A 19,041-nucleotide genomic window follows, 5' to 3' on the forward strand; every position below is an offset into this window, starting at 1 on the left:
TCATCCACAAATGTAATAAACTAAAACCTAAAGTCTGCTATATGAGTGTACATGGTTTGTTTATAAAGTAGTTCCTAATACAATAAACTATTTTTACTCAAACGTGTCGTTCACGTGCGTGTACAGTGTTCAGTAACGTAGAATAATGAACGATTCTGACAATGTAAAGTTATATATATATATATATATATATATATATATATATATATATATATATATATATATATATATATATATATATATATATATATATATGTTCAATTGTCTATAGTTAATATCGATCAACACTGACAGATGTTGTAACTAGGTTAGCAACTACATGGGTACCTACGCTAGGTTTTGAAAAGTTATCGACGTTTTGGTTAATTACCTGACCCGAGAGTGAACAAGAGAAGTTGAAGAGTGATTTCTACAGCAATAAATTCACTTTTTAGGTTATTACATTGGAGCTTACAACAGGTATGAGCGGTAGTCAATTTTAACAGGTAGTCCACTGTTGACGCTTATCGTTAGCTTTGCCCGGCTTTGACTGAAAGAAAACGCATTTCATTTTAAGATCTTGTGAACTACAGGGGTTGTAACACATTCAATGTGTCGGATTGTAGTGAAAACTTAAATTCGATTTGTTTCGGTAAGTAAATCTTGTGTATTTTATAATTATGTAAGCATTGCAGTCACAGGTTGAGCAAATGATACCTAATTTGTTTTACATATGTACATTTCATTTGTATTTTGTCAGTTTCTATGACATGTATATAGGAGAATAATCATTCCTAATTATCAATGTTCAACTCGTCAGTATTATGTGGTACAGATTTGAATGCATTTTTATCTCCACGAACTTCTCAATTTTAAGTACATAATGATATTGTATTTGAGTTTTAAATACACTTCGCTAAATAAATATACCGAATGTGTTTGACATGTTCATGTGTATTTTCCATCGTCTTGATAGTTCACGTACGTTTGCTGGTTAAACATGATGTTCACCATCCATTTAATTAACTTATCAAAATTATGCCTATCTAAAAAGATATGTTCTCAGTTAAATGGGTGTGTTGATACCATTTGCAATAATAATAATAATAATAATAATAATATACATGCAATAACAGTAACGTCGAAAACTGGAATAAATTGCATGAAAAAAGATATATATTTAGTTATAATTGAAAATTTATCAGGGTCTGCTATAATGGTGTGTGTGTGTGTGTGTGTGATTTGGATTTGTAACATAGTTTTAACAACTTTTCAGTCATATCGCTACGATGTCTGCAGTGTGGCAGTTTATAGTGATGTCTAGCACAGGGGCATCATGCCGCAGACATGTGGCATTATGTCACACCCAGTCCCATTATCCTGACACCAGGCTGACCAGTCCAAACAACAACCTCTTAATGCTGAGAGTCAAGCGAGGCAGCATGTGACTTTTTTCGGAAATTCGGAAATTTTGCTCGTGTTACTTCTTGGCCTAGAATTCGTAAAGCTTTTCGGATCAAAGACCTTCTATTACTAAAGACGCTGAAAAATCATGCTTCCTCTATAGAGAACACTTGCATTTGATAATCATTCTACCTCTGTAGAGAACTCTCGTATATGGCTGAAGACGTTGTCAGCGGAAAATTATGCGTTTTCTATTGAGACCTCTTGCAGAATTTTTGATGGAATACTTAATGGGAGCTGAGCAGCAAGAGTCATAAGGTTTATATAACTATCATCCATAGCCTCGTCTTGAAGATTCGAGTAAAATGTCAATTTTATATATCATATATAGCATTGTCTTGAATAATCTACTAGAATGTTAGTATTCAATAACATCACTGATAGCCTTTTCTTGAACATTCGAGTAAAATGTCAGTTTTAAATAACATCATCAATAGCTTCGTCTTAACGTTTCGAGTAAACTACCATTATTGATCTTCTAAAATTTCCGAAGACAATGCCTTTGTTACGCTGAACAAAATATGCCATAGTTACTATATCTGAAAGAAAATTAGAGTGATTACTGACTATATACTTTACTTTCTTTTATGGTGGCCCTTAATGGATGACAAACGTAAATATAAATCACATGGCACCACACATTGACTATCCCTTCTATTTAATTTTTAAGTTTTAGGGAGTTTACAAGATTATTCCATTTTACCTACACCACGACTTCAAGTCTCTATGATATCAATATGATATGACTGATCACTGTTATTAAATTACTGTTTGGTCTAAAACACACACACACACACACACACACTTATATACAAAATCCATGCTCAGAATTTGTGCCAGACCCATACAATAACAGGTCCTCCATTTTCTTGTTTGGACAATGATTCTTGATAATGACATATCGAATTTTTTATATTTCCTTCTATTATGACAAACCTTGAAGTTACCGATTGAAATAAAACTGCATTTGAATACGTTCTGAATCTATTATACATAATCGTTAAGCGTTCTCCATTTTATATCTTTGAGAACCTAATGCTATTATATTACATATTTATAACAAATGAATGGAAATGAGAGATGTTACTGCCTTGTATTAATTCATGAATTGAAACAACTATTACACTGGATAGTGTAATTTTTTCAAATCAACTTAAACCGTTTTAACACAACTTCTTAATCACACTGACTGCCATCAAACCTTGGAATTTCGTTTTAAAGAAAGCTTATAGGTTAACAGTTTGCAGGGAACATAGTGTAAACATAAACTGTATTCGTGAAACTTGGTGTCGTTATATGTGCATCTGTATCATGTTATGTCGATAAAGAACGTGTTATTGACATTTTACTCGAATCTTGAAGACGAGGCTATGGATGATATGTAAAATTGACATTTTACTCGAATCTTGAAGACGAGGCTATGGATGATATGTAAAATTGACATTTTACTCGAATCTTCAAGACGAGGCTATGGATGATATATAAAATTGACATTTTACTCGAATCTTCAAGACGAGGCTATGGATGATATGTAAAATTGACATTTTACTCAAATCTTCAAGACGAGGCTATGGATGATAGTTATATAAAATTGACATTTTACTCAAATCTTCAAGACGAGGCTATGGATGATATGTAAAATTGACATTTTACTCGAATCTTCAAGACGAGGCTATGGATGATATATAAAATTGACATTTTACTCAAATCTTCAAGACGAGGCTATGGATGATATGTAAAATTGACATTTTACTCAAATCTTCAAGACGAGGCTATGGATGATAGTTATATAAAATTGACATTTTACTCAAATCTTCAAGACGAGGCTATGGATGATATATAAAATTGACATTTTACTCAAATCTTCAAGACGAGGCTATGGATGATATGTAAAATTGACATTTTACTCAAATCTTCAAGACGAGGCTATGGATGATATGTAAAATTGACATTTTACTCAAATCTTCAAGACGAGGCTATGGATGATAGTTATATAAAATTGACATTTTACTCGAATCTTCAAGACGAGGCTATGGATGATATGTAAAATTGACATTTTACTCGAATCTTCAAGACGAGGCTATGGATGATAGTTATATAAACCTTATGACTCATGCTGCTCAGCTCCCATTAAGTATTCCATCAAAAATTCTGCAAGAGGTCTCTATAGAAAACGCATAATTTTCCACTGACAGGTCTTCTGCCATAGACGAGACTTCTCTACAGAGGTAGAATTATTTTCAAATGCAAGTGTTCTCTACAGAGGAAGCATGATTTTTCACCGACAGCGTCTTCAGTAATAGAAGGTCTTTTATCCGAAAAGCTTTACGAATTCCAGGCCAAGAAGTAACACGAGCAAAATTTCCGAATTATTAATCTGAATATGAAATCAAATCTACCTAGAATGTGCCAACTACCAAGTCTTAGGATGTGTGATAAAAGTATACATTTCTTTTAAAACAAACAAACAAGCAACAACAACAAATTGCTATAGGCAAAACATTATTCATATACATGTAAATCTAAATTCTTAGTTAATTCCCTACGTTGACACAAAACAAAAAGAGAAAGAAACAACTAAACCAAATCAAACGAAAAAAAGAAATCTATATGCAATTAAAAAAATCTCATACATACATACATACATACATACATACATACATACATACACTCATGCATACACACATGCATACACACATACATACATACATGCTTGCATACAGACATATATACATACATGGATTGTGGGCGGATGGAGGTAGGTAGGTAGGCAGTTTTCTAGTAGACATACACACACACACACACACACAGACAGAGTGGCATAAATAAAACTAATCTCTCCTACTTTTATTGTTCAATCTTGTCACAAGATATTCATTCAAGAGTATCAGACAACGGACAAACAATATGCACGCGGTTTTTCTCTTCCAGGAGTTAACAATAGTTAATTGTAATTCGAATATTTCTTTCTTTTTAAAGATTTCTTTTTATATGAAGGCAGTCCCGCTTTCGTTGGCATTTCATTATAAGTACTGAAACTGAACTACGATGTTAGATTTGTAAAGGATGTAAGCACTTTCATATTCAGTTGTTCTCACTTATAAATCGGATCCCACTGCCAGCAATGTAGACCCTGATATGCCATTGCATAATGCGCCTTCAGATCTAGGTTAATGATGTTAGTTCTACTCGTTACTACTAACAAACTTTATAGAGCGAGATTTTGCTATATTTAGTTGGATTTGTCTTAGGATATAAACAATTCCTTTCTTTGAGCTCAACATATGTACCCAATTTTTTGACATGTTAGTGTCTTGCAGTATATTCGTGATCATTTGACACGTTAGTTTAATGCCGTTTTTAAAATGTAAACTTGCCTTAGCTTTGAGTTTAGACTTTCTAAGAAGCGGTGCCAGACTGGTTACCAGCGAGTATTTTATCCAAATCATTTGGGTTTATTAACGCTGATTGTGCAACAATTTATGTTTTGTAACAGTATTTTCGACAACGCAGATAATAGCGTAAGATACCTCTAGGGCGAAAGAAACAGACATGCAATGAAACCACCAACCTGAGTTAGGTGACCACTTACCACTTGCATGTGTCAAGACAGTGGATCAAACCTCAGACGCAGTCACCATTGATACATACAGGCCCATATATTTCACAATAATCATTCTTCAAATCCCCCAACGAACCAACTTCCCTTTTCTAACCTCCAATTTTAAGATAGTTGGAGGGTAAATGTTTAAGGCACGACAGATACGGAAGATAACCGAATGCCTTCGATCTCTTCCTATCTCATGGTCTCCGCAGGTAAAAGCAGTGTCATGCGTCTTGCATTCAATTGAATTATATGATCGATAAGGCAGGCTTTTTTCTGAAAAATTCAATTCGTAAAGCTAGGTATTAAAACTATCAGCAGTACTTCTACAGTCTATTCTCATTTGTTTGTTGTTAATATATGTTGCCACCTAGGGTAAATAATGTATTTGCCAGACAAGTAATTTCGATACACAGCCATTAATGGCATTACTATTTTACTGAATAATTAGCCTCTATTCAGCAGAGGTAGAAAGGAGTAAAGATCACAATTTGACCATGTATTAAAATTTGTAAAGAGAAATTACTATCTCATTGTATAATAGTATCTACACAGTTCGAGTTTGATATGGAATGTACTCGATGACATGTTTGGATGATTAATGTTTGGATGATTCATCCGCGAACGGGGCAAACTACAAATGAATATATCTTGTCAAAGCCGTTTTCATTTCAAACGTGACCAAAGACAATAACTGTTACTCGGAAGTCTGTCTCATACAAAACCTATGACGAGTCTAAAGATGTGCCACGATTCGCAGGTATGTATATATCATTAGTGTTTAATTTTTTCTGGAGAAAGAAAGTGCATATACGAAGTGAAGCAACTGCATGCTTGAACAAAAGAGCAATTCATAATTTTAGTAAACAACTGCGTGCATTATGTAATGTTTAATATATTTGCTCTCTCTCTCTCTCTCTCTCACACACACGCACACACACACACACACACACACACACACACACATACATACATACAAGCGACCCTGTTTTAAATTGGATATTTCTTGCTGTACACCGGTACCAGGGATGATGTAAGTCAGACGAAGTATCAACTATTACCACTGCCGCTGTATTTTCACCTTGTTTTCCTTGCTCTTGGTAGTTGCTAATTATTTGCAGTTTGTTTTAAAACTTTTACGTTGGAATGATTTGTCCTACTTCCTTTGCAAATATGTTCCTAAGTATTCAAAACAGGAGAGTGTACTTGCCAAGGAAGTATACTAAACAGGGCAGTTTACTTGCCAGGGAGAGGACATACTAAACAGTATACTTTAATTACCAGGGAAATATAACAAACAGGAGACTTTACTTGCCAGGGAAGTATACTAAACAGGAGTGTTGATTTGCCATGGAAGTATACTAAACAGGAGACTTCACTTGCCAGGGAAGTATACTAAACAGGAGACTTTACTTGCCAGGGAAGTATACTAAACAGGGGCGTTTACATGTTAGGGAAGTATACTAAACATGAGTGTTGCTTGCCACGGAAGTATACTAAACAGGATATTTTACTTGCCAATGAAGTATACAAATATGACACTTTACTTGCTAGGACAATATACTAAACGGGAGAGTTTACCTGCATGGGAAGTATTCAAATGTGACACTTTACTTGCTAGGGAAGTATAATAAACATGAGTTTAATTGCCAGGAAAGTATAGAAATATGACACTTTCCTTGCTAGGGCAGTATACTAAACAGGAGTGTTTACTTGCTAGGGAAGTATACTAAACAGGAGACTTTACTTGCCAGGTAAGTATACTAAACAGGAGTGTTTACTTGCTAGGGAAGTATACTAATAAGGAGATTTACTTGCCAGGGAAGTATGCGAAACGTAAGAGTTTACTTGCCAGGAAAGTATGCTAAACAGGGGACTTTAATTGCTAGGGAAGTATACTAAACAGGAGACTTTACTTGCCAGTGAAGTATACCAAACAGGAGAGTTTACTTGGCAGGGAATTATACAAATAGGACACTTTACTTGCCATGGAAGTATACTAAACAGGAGACTGTACTTGCCAGGGAAGTATACAAATAGGACACTTTACTTGCTAGGGAAGTATACTAAAATGGAGACTGTACTTGCCAGGGAAGTATACTAAACAGGAGACTGTACTTGCCAGGGTAATATACAAATAGGACACTTTACTTGCTAGGGAAGTATACTAAAATGGAGACTGTACTTGCCAGGGAAGTATACAAATAGGGCACTTTACTTGCCAGGGAAGTTTGCTAAACAGGAGTGTTGATTTGCCAGGGAAGTATACTAAACAGGAGACTTCACTTGCCAGGGAAGTATACAAATAGGACACTTTACTTGCCATGGAAGTATACTAAACAGGAGACTGTACTTGCCAGGGAAGTATATTAAACAGGAGACTTCACTTGCCAGGGAAGTATACAAATATGACACTTTACTTTTTTGCTAGGGAAGTATACTAAAATGGAGACTGTACTTGCCAGTGAAGTATACTAAACAGGAGACTGTACTTGCCAGGGTAGTATACTAAACAGGAGACTTCACTTACCAGATAAGTACACAAATAGGACACTTTACTTGCCAGGGAAGTTTGCTAAACAGTAGTGTTGATTTGCCAGGGAAGTATACTAAATACAGGAGACCAACCGAATAGTGGAGAGAGAGAGATTAATAAGTTACATTTAATATTTTTATGCATGAACAGGCATCATATACAGCGAGGGCACGATACAGATCTATTGTATTATAATTTTTGTGTCTCCTTTACCGGACTATAGAAAATAATACAAATTAGTAAATTTTATATCGAATACTTTACGGCTTTTGGGCTCTGTTAGATTACCTGTGTGATGGATAATTCACAGGTAAAAGACCAATTTGTTTCCGTAAAATGAAGATTTCATTACATACCATAAATATTCCATGCACTGACACTTCAAATGTTCGAAATAACACTGTTGCTGGTGCAGTGTATTGATTATCAATATGGAATTCGCTACTGGAGACCTAATTCTCTTAATGCGTAAATGAATGGGCGAATATTCATAGTAATGGATAACTGAAGGAGCGAATATTCATAGTAATGGGTAACTGAATGGGAAAATATTCATAGTACTGGGTAACTGAATGGGCGAATATTTGCACGAATAGTGTTATGTATATCTGATTTAATTATATCTTATTTAATATATATTATTTCAATTTAATTGTTTGTCATTTTTTTTTATAAAAATAATATTTTTCATTAGATAATATTGTAATGTAAATTTATTCACTAGAGATGATACTTTTTTTCAGAAAATAATTTGACCTTGACTGTTAGTTTATAAACACCAGGTGTTGATCTAAATCCTGACCTTGTTTCAAAATTTGTAGCAACCATCGTAAACAAGTTCTGTCTTTTTTTAAAAATGATTGGTTGTTGTCGAGGTCATGATGGGACTTCGTAGTTAAGATGTAAATAATTGTTTTATTTTTTATTTCCTAGAGTAAAATGATTGGTTTTCGGCAGGGTCACATTGGGTGTACGTGACCTGTCACAAGTAGGTAGTTTCTATAACCTTCGAGAAGATGATCACGTGACCCCTTGTTTACGTTTTTGAAGACCATATAGCCTCTATTTTGGAAAATTAGTCTCAGTAGAAGCTGGACTGTTAAATTGGAAGTTGTTTGTTGTGCTGTTTGGAGTTATTTCAAATTACTTGGATTCAAAAGGATTAATTCTGTTATTTTTCTGGAAAATAAGCGTGCTCATGTAAAATTGTTCAACAAGGGCAGTTTTGTTTTTATAAACATTTATTCAGCTATCAGAAACCGGAGTGATAATTCTAGCTTCTACAAGAAACTGTAGACTTTAACTCTACAGATTGCAACATACGTCATCGTCTTCCATCTTGGATTCTTCGTCAGGATTCAAGCTTGAAATCAGTAGAATATTTTGTTATTAGGACTCCCAAAAATTTATTCTTGGATTATTCTTGGATTATTTTGGATTTGATTCTATAAAACGGTAAGTTCATAGTTTGTTATTTTACAGAATTTTTCCAGGAAAATAAATTATTGTATTTTTAAAAGCTTGTTGTTTTCACTCTTTCTTGTGTTACTGTTTATTCGAGCCTAAACACGTGACATAAGAATATGTAATTCATTGGGCAGATATTCATAGTAATGGGTAACTGAATGGGCGAATATTCATAGTAAAAGTAACTGAAAGGGGCTATTCATAGTAATGGTAACTGAATCGGCGAATTTGTATAGTAATGGGTAACTGAATGGGCGAATATTCATAACAATGGGTAACTGAATAGGCGAATATTCCTAGTAAAGGGTTACTGAATGGGCGAATATTCGTAGTAATGGGTAACAATATGCGAATTTTCATAGTATTGGGTAACAATGGGCGAATATTCATAGTAATGTGCAACAACAGAATATTCACATTAATGGGTAACAATAGCGAATATTCATAGCAATGGTTAACAATGGGCGAATATTCACATTGATGGATAAATAGATTTTCAAATATCTATTTCAAGACTAGCAATCATAATAATACTAAATTTGCTTATTGATAGAAAGCGTTCATTTCAACTTGTCAAATAATGTTATTATTATTTAAATAATTGTGAAGTTATGATCTTAATACTTGCATAATAAGACGTATTTAACATCATGTGCATTATTTATCTCCACTTCTAGAGAGTAGAATCCAATTTCTAGTATTTAAAACTTTGTAGGCATAGGAATCTAGAATAAGTGTGTGTGTGTGTGTGTGTGTGTGTGTGTGTGTGTGTGTGTGCGGGGGTGGGGTGAAGAAGGTCAGTTATTATAGCTAACCTATTTTAATCTAGACTGTATTTCCTTTAACAGTTTGCACTTTTAAGACTCTAACGACTATTTGCAATGATGTCGTTTCTCAAACGGACTTTCCAACTTCGTTTAGTATCTTTTGTCTGTTTCATTTACTAAGTATACAAAAATTTATGTTGCACATAATAGGGCATAGCACCGAACATCTATATTTTGATCATCTATGAAAAACGCCCATATCATCAATACTTTCTAAAGATGTAACCACAAGGAATACATCTCTCTCTCTCTCTCTCTCTCTCTCTCTCTCTCTCTCTCTCTCTCTCTCTCTCAATATGTTTCTGATACTTTCAGAGATACGACAGTTGATTTAAAGCCATGAAGATTGAACAAAGCAAATAACTTTGGAAGACGGTAATGTGGAACTGTGAGAAATTTTAAGTACGTTTTAAGAAGGCGTACCACATTAAGCAAAACACCAATTATTTGTGAATAATGTAAATTCAGCGATTAAAAAGTTGTCTTCGTCACTAAGAAAATGAACTTTTCAAAAAGTCCCGTTCATAGTCGTCCATCATCTAGATCGAGTACAAAGAAGCTGGAAAAAGATCAAGAGTCAATCCTGGGTGATGAGAAAGATGATGAAATACTTCAAAGAGTGGTACGAAGTGCGCAGAAGAAGGGCTTTGGTACATCATCTGATGTAGACAGTGATCAGGAGTGGGACACGGACCTCGAAGACGAAAGTAAGTAATATAAATTTTGTTTCGTATGCAATTCAAAACTGATTGTCATGTGCCACATGTTTCGAACATTGTCAGGAAGACAAATACCACTGACAGGCTCATTGGAAATATTCAAGGTCCTGGAAGCAGGTACACTTGATGCTGAAAGCTCTGTATTATTATCTATTAATTTGTGTAGCAATCCTTCTGTACTAATATTGTTAATTAGATATGAAATTTATTGAAAGGGTTTATTACGTCAACCAACCTTTCTTACAACTTAGCACACAAGATATTAAAGCTAAGGCAAAGATATTTTTTGAATGCAATAGTAGCTGAAATGCTGCCTTCGAACTCAAAACTAGTATGAGTATTTGTGCAGATGGGTTTGAATTCAAAAGACAGTGCATAAAAAAGGAATATGGGTATTACAAGTTCTGAATATTCGTGCGCTGTACAACAAAGTTCTGAATATTCGTGCGCTGTACAACAAAGTTCTGAATATTCTTGCGCTGTACCACAAAGTCCTTTATAAGTGAACAGAATAGAACGTCAGTGGATTCCACAAAATCCCCCTTGCACCTTTACAATATGTCTGAATCTGATTATAAAAGTATTTAATGACTGTTTATAATCAGTTTTTGGTATGTTATTCGTGCAGTGGAAAACTTAAAGATGTGGTACAAATTGGATGTCGTGCGCACGACGATAGATTTTTGCATCGGTATGTTTTTATAAAGCTGATGGATACCTCGAGTAACCGTGTGCGGATGGGTCTTGTGGTAGTGGCCTGCTACTTTTGGCAACACAATGTAGGGATAAAAAATGTCCAATGTCACTCGTATATTCAGGCAAAGGTGCCTGGACGACCCTGTCTTTTGATTCAAAAAAGAATGCGTACAAACACTCTTAAGAGTTATACTACGTCAAGTGAATTTTGGTCTTGACTAATTTTCTTTGATCCAAACTTTATTATTTTTTGTTTGAGTCGTGTGAAAAAATAGATTTATATTTTATAACATGTGACAATATCATTCAAACGTTTCTGGTCACCCTTGACATATTTGGCGAGGAGCTGTTTGGTGATTTCAACCAGAGTCTAGTTTATCAGACGTCAAAGTATCTTGCACAAACGTTTCTGAGTTCCAAATGACTTTCAATATATTTAAAACAGCTGAAGAATTAATGTCCGTAATAATAGAAAAATGTATTCCACTCTGTATCGAGCAACTTCTTCAATTACTGTTTTCACATTAGCCACTGACCACTCACCAAACGCGGACAACAGGCTTCAAGAACTTGGGTTATCTTCTGTGAATTCGCGACCATTTTTAAAAGGATGAAACCACCTTAAAACCGTAGAATATTACAGATGCATATCAGTGGGAGAGTACCCTAAGAGTGCTCGGATTTGTAATTATGCTCTTTGCTCGGAAGCAGAACTGTACTCCTCCGCTGTTATTAAGTCACTATCATTTACCTATGTAACGTCACACGGTATATGCAGGTGTCCATCGGGATGGACGTGCATCTGCTGTTGTTGTTGTTGTTGTAGGGTTTAACGCCATTTTTCAGCACACGATAGGCTATACATGGCGGCCAGTATTAATGGTGGAGGAAGAAACCGGGAAAAAACCGGAAAGAACCACCGACCCTCGATAAGCTACTGGCGAGCTTTCTCACATACCGAGACTCGAACCCACGCAGACAGAGGTGAGATGGCAGTGATCCGGAACGGAGAACGCTTTAGACCACTCGGCCACTCGGGGCCCCACGTGCATCTGCAGATCTTTGTGAAGAACGTTATTTTGTTTATCGATTGACATTAAATTTATAGACAGGTTGAAGCAAACAAAAATGTCTTGAATCAGAACTATTAAAATACATCCAACGTGTATTCATCTGCAGCTTTTATGTATGAAGCTGAGCATATTTATGATCACCTGAACATTTTAAAATATAACAATTATTATTCGTTAAGACAGTGGTGGGTATAGAATGGAAAACCCTTCAAATTATATATGGAACTAAATTAGGGATTTAATCTGGTGTACCAGAAGGAAAGTTTGCAGAAATACATTGGTGACGTTAAGCATTATATTTTCCAAAGGCGTATTTGAGACATTTCATCCAGCCTAATATATATTGGCGGGGAATCTCACGGGGCCTTTAAACTTTCAACGCCTTTATCAGCTACATAAGGTCGTGATTAATTAATATCTTTCATCAAGAAATATAAACGAAATCTTGAACTGACACGGACCTCTGAAAACGATTTATTATTCTGTAAACAATCCTAAGATCGATCCAGGGACGTCAAAAACGATGTAGACGAATGTTCATAACGACTGTACTCCAAAGTTGCTGCAAACAGAATGCTGTATAATACTTGAAAGCAAGCGTATGCAATTGCATACAATATTGTATGCCTTCTTTGACCCAACATTCTACCTTCCTTCAAAGATAAAGATAAGATTCCTAAAGTAAACATGTGCTATCTTATACGGGATTATCGTGGCGTCAACACCCAAGCGAGAGAAAGGTAATAAATGGGCAAAACGAACGTCACCTAGAGTTTATTAGGTAGTAAATTGACTTTGCATTGTAGTCATTGAAGGTGTTTGCACCCCATAACCTTGAACATTTAGCGTAGAGTGACGGTTGTCTCAAAATGCATCAAGGGCAAATATGAATGAAACGAATCTAGTGAGTTACGATTGATGACAAGATTCTATTTTTAATATAATATTTTCTTATTGAGCGTTTAAATTACATACATAGTTCTTGGTCGAGGGGATTATTGCATACTGCTAATATGACTTCTTACATCTGATTGCATTCTTTAGTCTTTGCACTGCATTATGCTCTAGTACCTTGACTTCAAGTGAACATAAACATTTTATTTACATAATCCCAAAACTGCAGAAATTAGAACCGTTTATTCACGTACAGCTCCTTATAGTCAAGGCCGATCCAAGGATTTTTGGCGCCATTGGAGAACTATGACTTTGGTCTTCCCCACCTCCACACCTGGAAAAAAAATCGGATCCTTCAAATTTTGGCGCCACTTAAAGCGTGGCGTACTAGGCTACCGCCTAGGTGGGGTACTACGCTAACGCCTAGGTGGGGTACTAGGCTAACGCCTATTTCGCCTAAATAACCTGATTATAATTTTTATACATTTATAAAATTTTGATCATGGTACAGTGTAAATCATAAAGTGCCAAATAATGCAGATGCGATATGTAATATATACACATTAATTATCCTCAGCACATCTAGATGGCTTCGTGTTTCAAACTTTGAGAAATAAAAATTATAAAAGGATACGAACTGTCCCACCAACTTAATGTATAGTATGACACATGTATTTGTTGCTCAGTAGCTGTGCAGTCGAATATAGAAAGACGGAATAAATTTGCAGTTCAAGTATATTTTTCTTTTCCTTCGCTTAAAAGCAGAGTCACACTGAAAACAGCATAGGTCCTGATCTGCCATAGCATAATGTGCAGGCAGATCAGGGTCTATTTTGTTTGTTCTAGTGATTACTCCTAGCAAATTGCACCAGTCCAGATCAGTCCACGCATCTGAGTGCTCAGTTTTCATTTGGAGGAGAGCTATAAGCGGGATCCGATGGTAAATTAGGTTTGTCACACATCCTCTTAGTCCAAGACATGTCTTCCTTTACCGTCATTAAATCTCCGTCGGCCGTTTTCTTTTTTTTTATATCTAAAAATGTCTGGGATTTTGCACGGTTCGTTCTTGATCAGACACATTTAGATGCGGTATTAATACAGCGTAAGTTGCTTGATACAGATACACCCGGTCTCCAGAGTGTTCTCTTTTTTGAACATTCAAAAATGGTAACCCTAGGTAAATGTTGTTGCATACTGTACATGGTATGACTGAAATTTAGGGAGAGCAGATTTTAGTACTAGTATTTTAAGTAACAAATATCAGAAAATATTAATTACTTTTGGCATAACATTCCAGACATCTTGCCTAGCCCCTTATATCACTATTCAACAGCAAGGATAAAGTTCTCGATAATAATTGGAATCATTAGATTCGTTTGCTTGTAATCCTCATGTTTCTTGTGTTGCTTTTATTTGGGCATATTTTATCTCCCGTGAACTATTTTTTATATCTTCGTATGGCATTGGAAAATTTCCACGAAACAGCTGGACTAATATTTATGGCCCTAAAACAAGTACGTTTCCTCGGAGATTTACCTCACTCCTATTTATGTTGAAGTGTTACAAATAGATAGCAAAAAGACAATAAAATACATGGCATGAATATAACCATCTTGCCGTCCGTTACGTGAGTCTGCAACGTATGGATCAATGCTACATATGAAATAAGAAAAACGAATTTTAATTTGTACCTTAGGAAATGTTCATATTAGGAAAGTAATTGTGTAGATATAGGTATATGCACCAAGAAAGCAAAAATTTGAGTTTATGGATGGGATAGTCATGCTCAATTGATATTTGAAAACCGTAATAGGTATAGCTTCCTAGATTGGCTAACTGCATAATGTTTACTAAATTGAGCCATTCCTAAGCTGTATGAGCTTATGAACTGGATTGATTGTGGTGATGGAGAGGGTGATGGTTGATAAATTATCTCTTAATGTTGATTATCGTGTACGTATAAAACCGACCGACTCTGGTCTATCAATTCACAGTTGCATGCACCAACGTGTCTAACAAAGTAAAGGGTATAAATAGATTGCCTAATTGCTTGAAACATAATTTCATGATTGTTGAGGGTTAACTGAAGAAAACAAAAACAGTTGTGAGAGGAGGTATAGTAAATTTTTCAATTTCTTAACTTTAATTAGAATTAGCAATTAACCCTAGTATCTTACAACTATTGAAAAGTTCATCTAATTAGTGGAAATACAGATTTATTTCATTCTCTTTTTACAACTTTTATAGCTTCTTTGTTCCTTTTTATTCTTGTTCAATTTCGTTAATGTTTTAAACTTTTTGCTACATTTTCTAAATTTAGGTACTGCGTCTAAAATATGGTAGCTATTGAGCTATTGCTATTATTTATTTCTGTAATGTTTGATATTCAATAATTATAACTAATGCAAAGCAATTAAACAAGGTATTTTTCTAACAAGAAAATAAATGTACGTTTTCCTCGGGTTGCTAAAACAAAGAGTGGAGGAATTTGCTGGAAATCTTAAAAGGAATATGAACAGAACTGTCTTTTTTTTGTAATATACTTTTAAGTGATCTTCGGACAGGTTCCTGATTGATGTTGCAACAACATAATTTGGTTACCTGTTTTTGAAAACAGACTAACATGTTCTCGATGAATCAAATATCTGCTAATATCATCACCAGCTCAGGAATAAATAATACTTCATGGAAAGAGACATTTAAAACATAAAAAGTTATGGCAAACGAGTAATTGAAATAGACTGATGCACAATATCTGTATGGAATGGAATCAACTTACACCATATGTACCATATACAGTTCTACACGTTATCCAAGACATTTTATTGCCGATGTTTTAAGATCGTTGAAGTCCTCATTTACGTTGGATTTCGATACAAACACTTACTAATTGTAGGATGAAAGAGATTGCATTTAGGAAATAGTTTAATGACAACGAGCAGTTATGGCATTCTAAGTCTTGTTTTCTTCCGTCTCATACGAGCAATTAAGTATTCTGTGTAACAAGAACTCTGTTTATTTTAAAGTTTTGGGTAAGATTGTTACTATTAATCTACAAATAACGAAGTATATTCTCTTTTTTTTTAAGTTTCGAATTATCTGCTATCTTTTCTTATGACAAACTGATTTTGAGAAATACATTTACTCTTGTATTGGTGGCGGTACTGACGTTTTCGTTGTAACGGTTATCCATTGATAAACGATGTATATTTACGTACTGGTTACGGCAAGATTTACAAATACCTTTAAGTCTTGAACTAAGTAACAGAAAAGATCGAAAACCAACAACATTTGTAAAATTCATCCAATAATCTCTTTCCCTACATTACAAAGTGAAAAATTAAAAAGATCATTCAGTATTTTGAGTTAAAAACCAAAGAGACATACGATTATATCACGAGTCCTAAAGTATATAGTATTCCGAATGAATTCGAGTTGTGTTCTGAATGAATTCCGATATTAAATGTACTGATGTACCAGTAGCCTGGACGTGACGATGCGTTAAGTCTTGATGCTTCACAATGATGTAATCCAAAATGTTCTTGAATGAATGCACATTAATCCAAAATAGTAATTTAGTCCCAGAATCAACGAGCGTTTTGTAATTCCAATGAATAAATGAAATTCATAAATAAAGCCTCTTTTCTGAACATCAGTTGATTATAATAAGACTGATGTGTGTGCACGTGTGTGCGGCTTGGATTTTTAACGTAGCTTTAACAAATTTTCAGTCATATTGCTATGATGTCTGCAGTGGTGCAATTTACAGCGATGTCTAGCACTGCTTAGTGAGGCAACAGTTAGTATATTTTTTTTACAAAAGTACTTTTGTATGCCTCGAACCCGCGACCTCCAGCATCCGATGCAGACACTCTTACCACTTAGGCCACTGGAACGGTCACTAAGAGAAATGTCAATCACACAATATAGATATACATAACATATGATCACGATAAAAGACAAGACAACTTACCATGTTAAATAAACAAGTTAACATTTTTTAATTTTAATTATAAAACTGTTTACATTAAAAAAAAATATTATTAAACATTTTGTATTTCAATGCCTTGCTGAAATATTATGGTCCATGTTCCAAACGAAACACGAACTGAAATCAAGAACTAGGATTTTTAGTATGGCATTATGCTGGTTTGAATTATACTTTGCAAGAGATTCTTTAAAGTTTAATTCAGTATATAGAATTGTGGCTTAATAAGAAATACTTCAAGAGTTATTTACTCTACCTTCTAAAGAGATCAAATACGTACATATCAAATACATACATACAAAGTGTGTTCTAAAGATGGTTAAGAAAGAACCGAAAGATTGAGTTTACAATGTAAACAATAAATGACGTTTCATCTTCAGCTGAAGGTTATATTTTTCAGTTTTATTTAATGTATGAACGAATACTAAGTTTACTTCAAATTAGGCCACAGCAAATGATATAGCACAGATATAAGATGTTACTTCTATTTTGTCCCTTTTTCCTGTTTGTTTTTTCTGCCCATTTAATTTTGTTATTACTCCATTTCACTGTACTTGCCTTAACTTTGTAACCATGCATATCTTTCATATTCATTGTTTCTATATTGACTTCGCCAATGATACTAAATAAATTCCAGAACAAGCATTGAATAAATGTCAAAAACGCGATGTGTGTGTGTGTGTATATATATATATATATATATATATATATATATATATATATATATATATATATATATATATATATATATATATATATATATATATATATATATATATATATATATTGTGTGTGTGTGTGTGTGTGTGATTCACCGTGGTCATTAATTGAATTTAGGGTCTACCTGACTATACTCACGTCTAGTCTACGATTTTAGGTTATATTCTGTGTTCATTATTAAATGAGGGCAAACAGTTTTACTGATGTTGAGTTTAATCGCTAACTTTATTCAGAAATTACGAATGTTCTAGAAGCATGTTGCTTACGAATTTTGTGGAAAAATGACACTCATCCTGATTCTGTTATTGTGTCTAAAGCTTTTTTTATCCAAATGTTGTTAACTTCAAAATTACAAATTCTTACCTTATCATCTGAAGGAGAATTATTATTGTTTTAATTTTTTAGAGGATTTATTTATGTAGTTAACTTATTCACTGGAATTACAAAGTGCTAGTTAATACTTTTCAAGGACATTTCTGGATTATATCATTATAATATATTAAGGCTCTTAGTACATAAACACAATTCAAGGCTATTGGTACATCAGCACGTTCAGTATTGGAATTCATTTATAGCACTACAGGAATTCATTTGGAATATTCTAAAATTGTGTACTTGTGATATAACTTTTAGGTTTTCGCTCTTTCCTGTTACTTAATTTAAGACCATAGAGTCTTTTTAGCGATTCAGCGGTCTTAGAGTGATATCGCGAAAATAAATCTCCTGAAATACACCTTAAATATCATAAAATCTACATCTGCAATCACTAATATATAGCCAACCTAAATTAAATCCGCTCATTTTGAATAAAATCGCTCAATTTAACGTCTGCGAGAAACTGGGTGTCATTTCGAATTTCTCTTTTACTGAACGGAGAACGTATGCAAAGCATGGCGTACGTGGAGAGAGAATGAAATTTTCATGTTTTTTCCCCAAGAAAACAGTGTTTCTTTTCGAATAATGAACAATGCGTGGTGCAAAGATTAACTTACAATATAATGAAAAACGAAAAACATCATGGAAATATTATATAAAAAGGTACAATAAAATAAACCTAACAAATGTAGAAATGCA

At 34.2% G+C, this 19,041-nt stretch overlaps 1 protein-coding gene across 4 annotated transcripts in view; it reads left to right on the forward strand.

Moving 5' to 3' along the window:
• The first annotated feature begins 461 nt into the window (after positions 1-461).
• LOC149805639 (uncharacterized) overlaps positions 462-19,041 on the forward strand; it is a 49,688-nt gene continuing 31,108 nt past the window's right edge. Inside the window, exons 1-2 of one of the 4 annotated variants that reach the window (XM_089950288.1) lie at positions 462-631; positions 10,193-10,584. In XM_089950288.1, coding sequence (XP_089806414.1) covers positions 10,377-10,584 — 208 coding nt within the window. In that variant the 5' untranslated portion in view covers positions 462-631; positions 10,193-10,376. Of the gene's footprint in view, positions 632-5,648; positions 5,808-6,060; positions 6,081-10,192; positions 10,585-19,041 lie in introns of those variants that run through there. The other 3 variants (XM_089950284.1, XM_089950285.1, XM_089950286.1) reach the window with 3 other exon arrangements.

The sequence above is a fragment of the Sinohyriopsis cumingii genome, chromosome 2 (assembly GCF_028554795.1).
Source record: "Sinohyriopsis cumingii isolate HCF-2022 chromosome 2, ASM2855479v2, whole genome shotgun sequence".
Lineage (NCBI taxonomy): Eukaryota > Metazoa > Mollusca > Bivalvia > Unionida > Unionidae > Sinohyriopsis > Sinohyriopsis cumingii.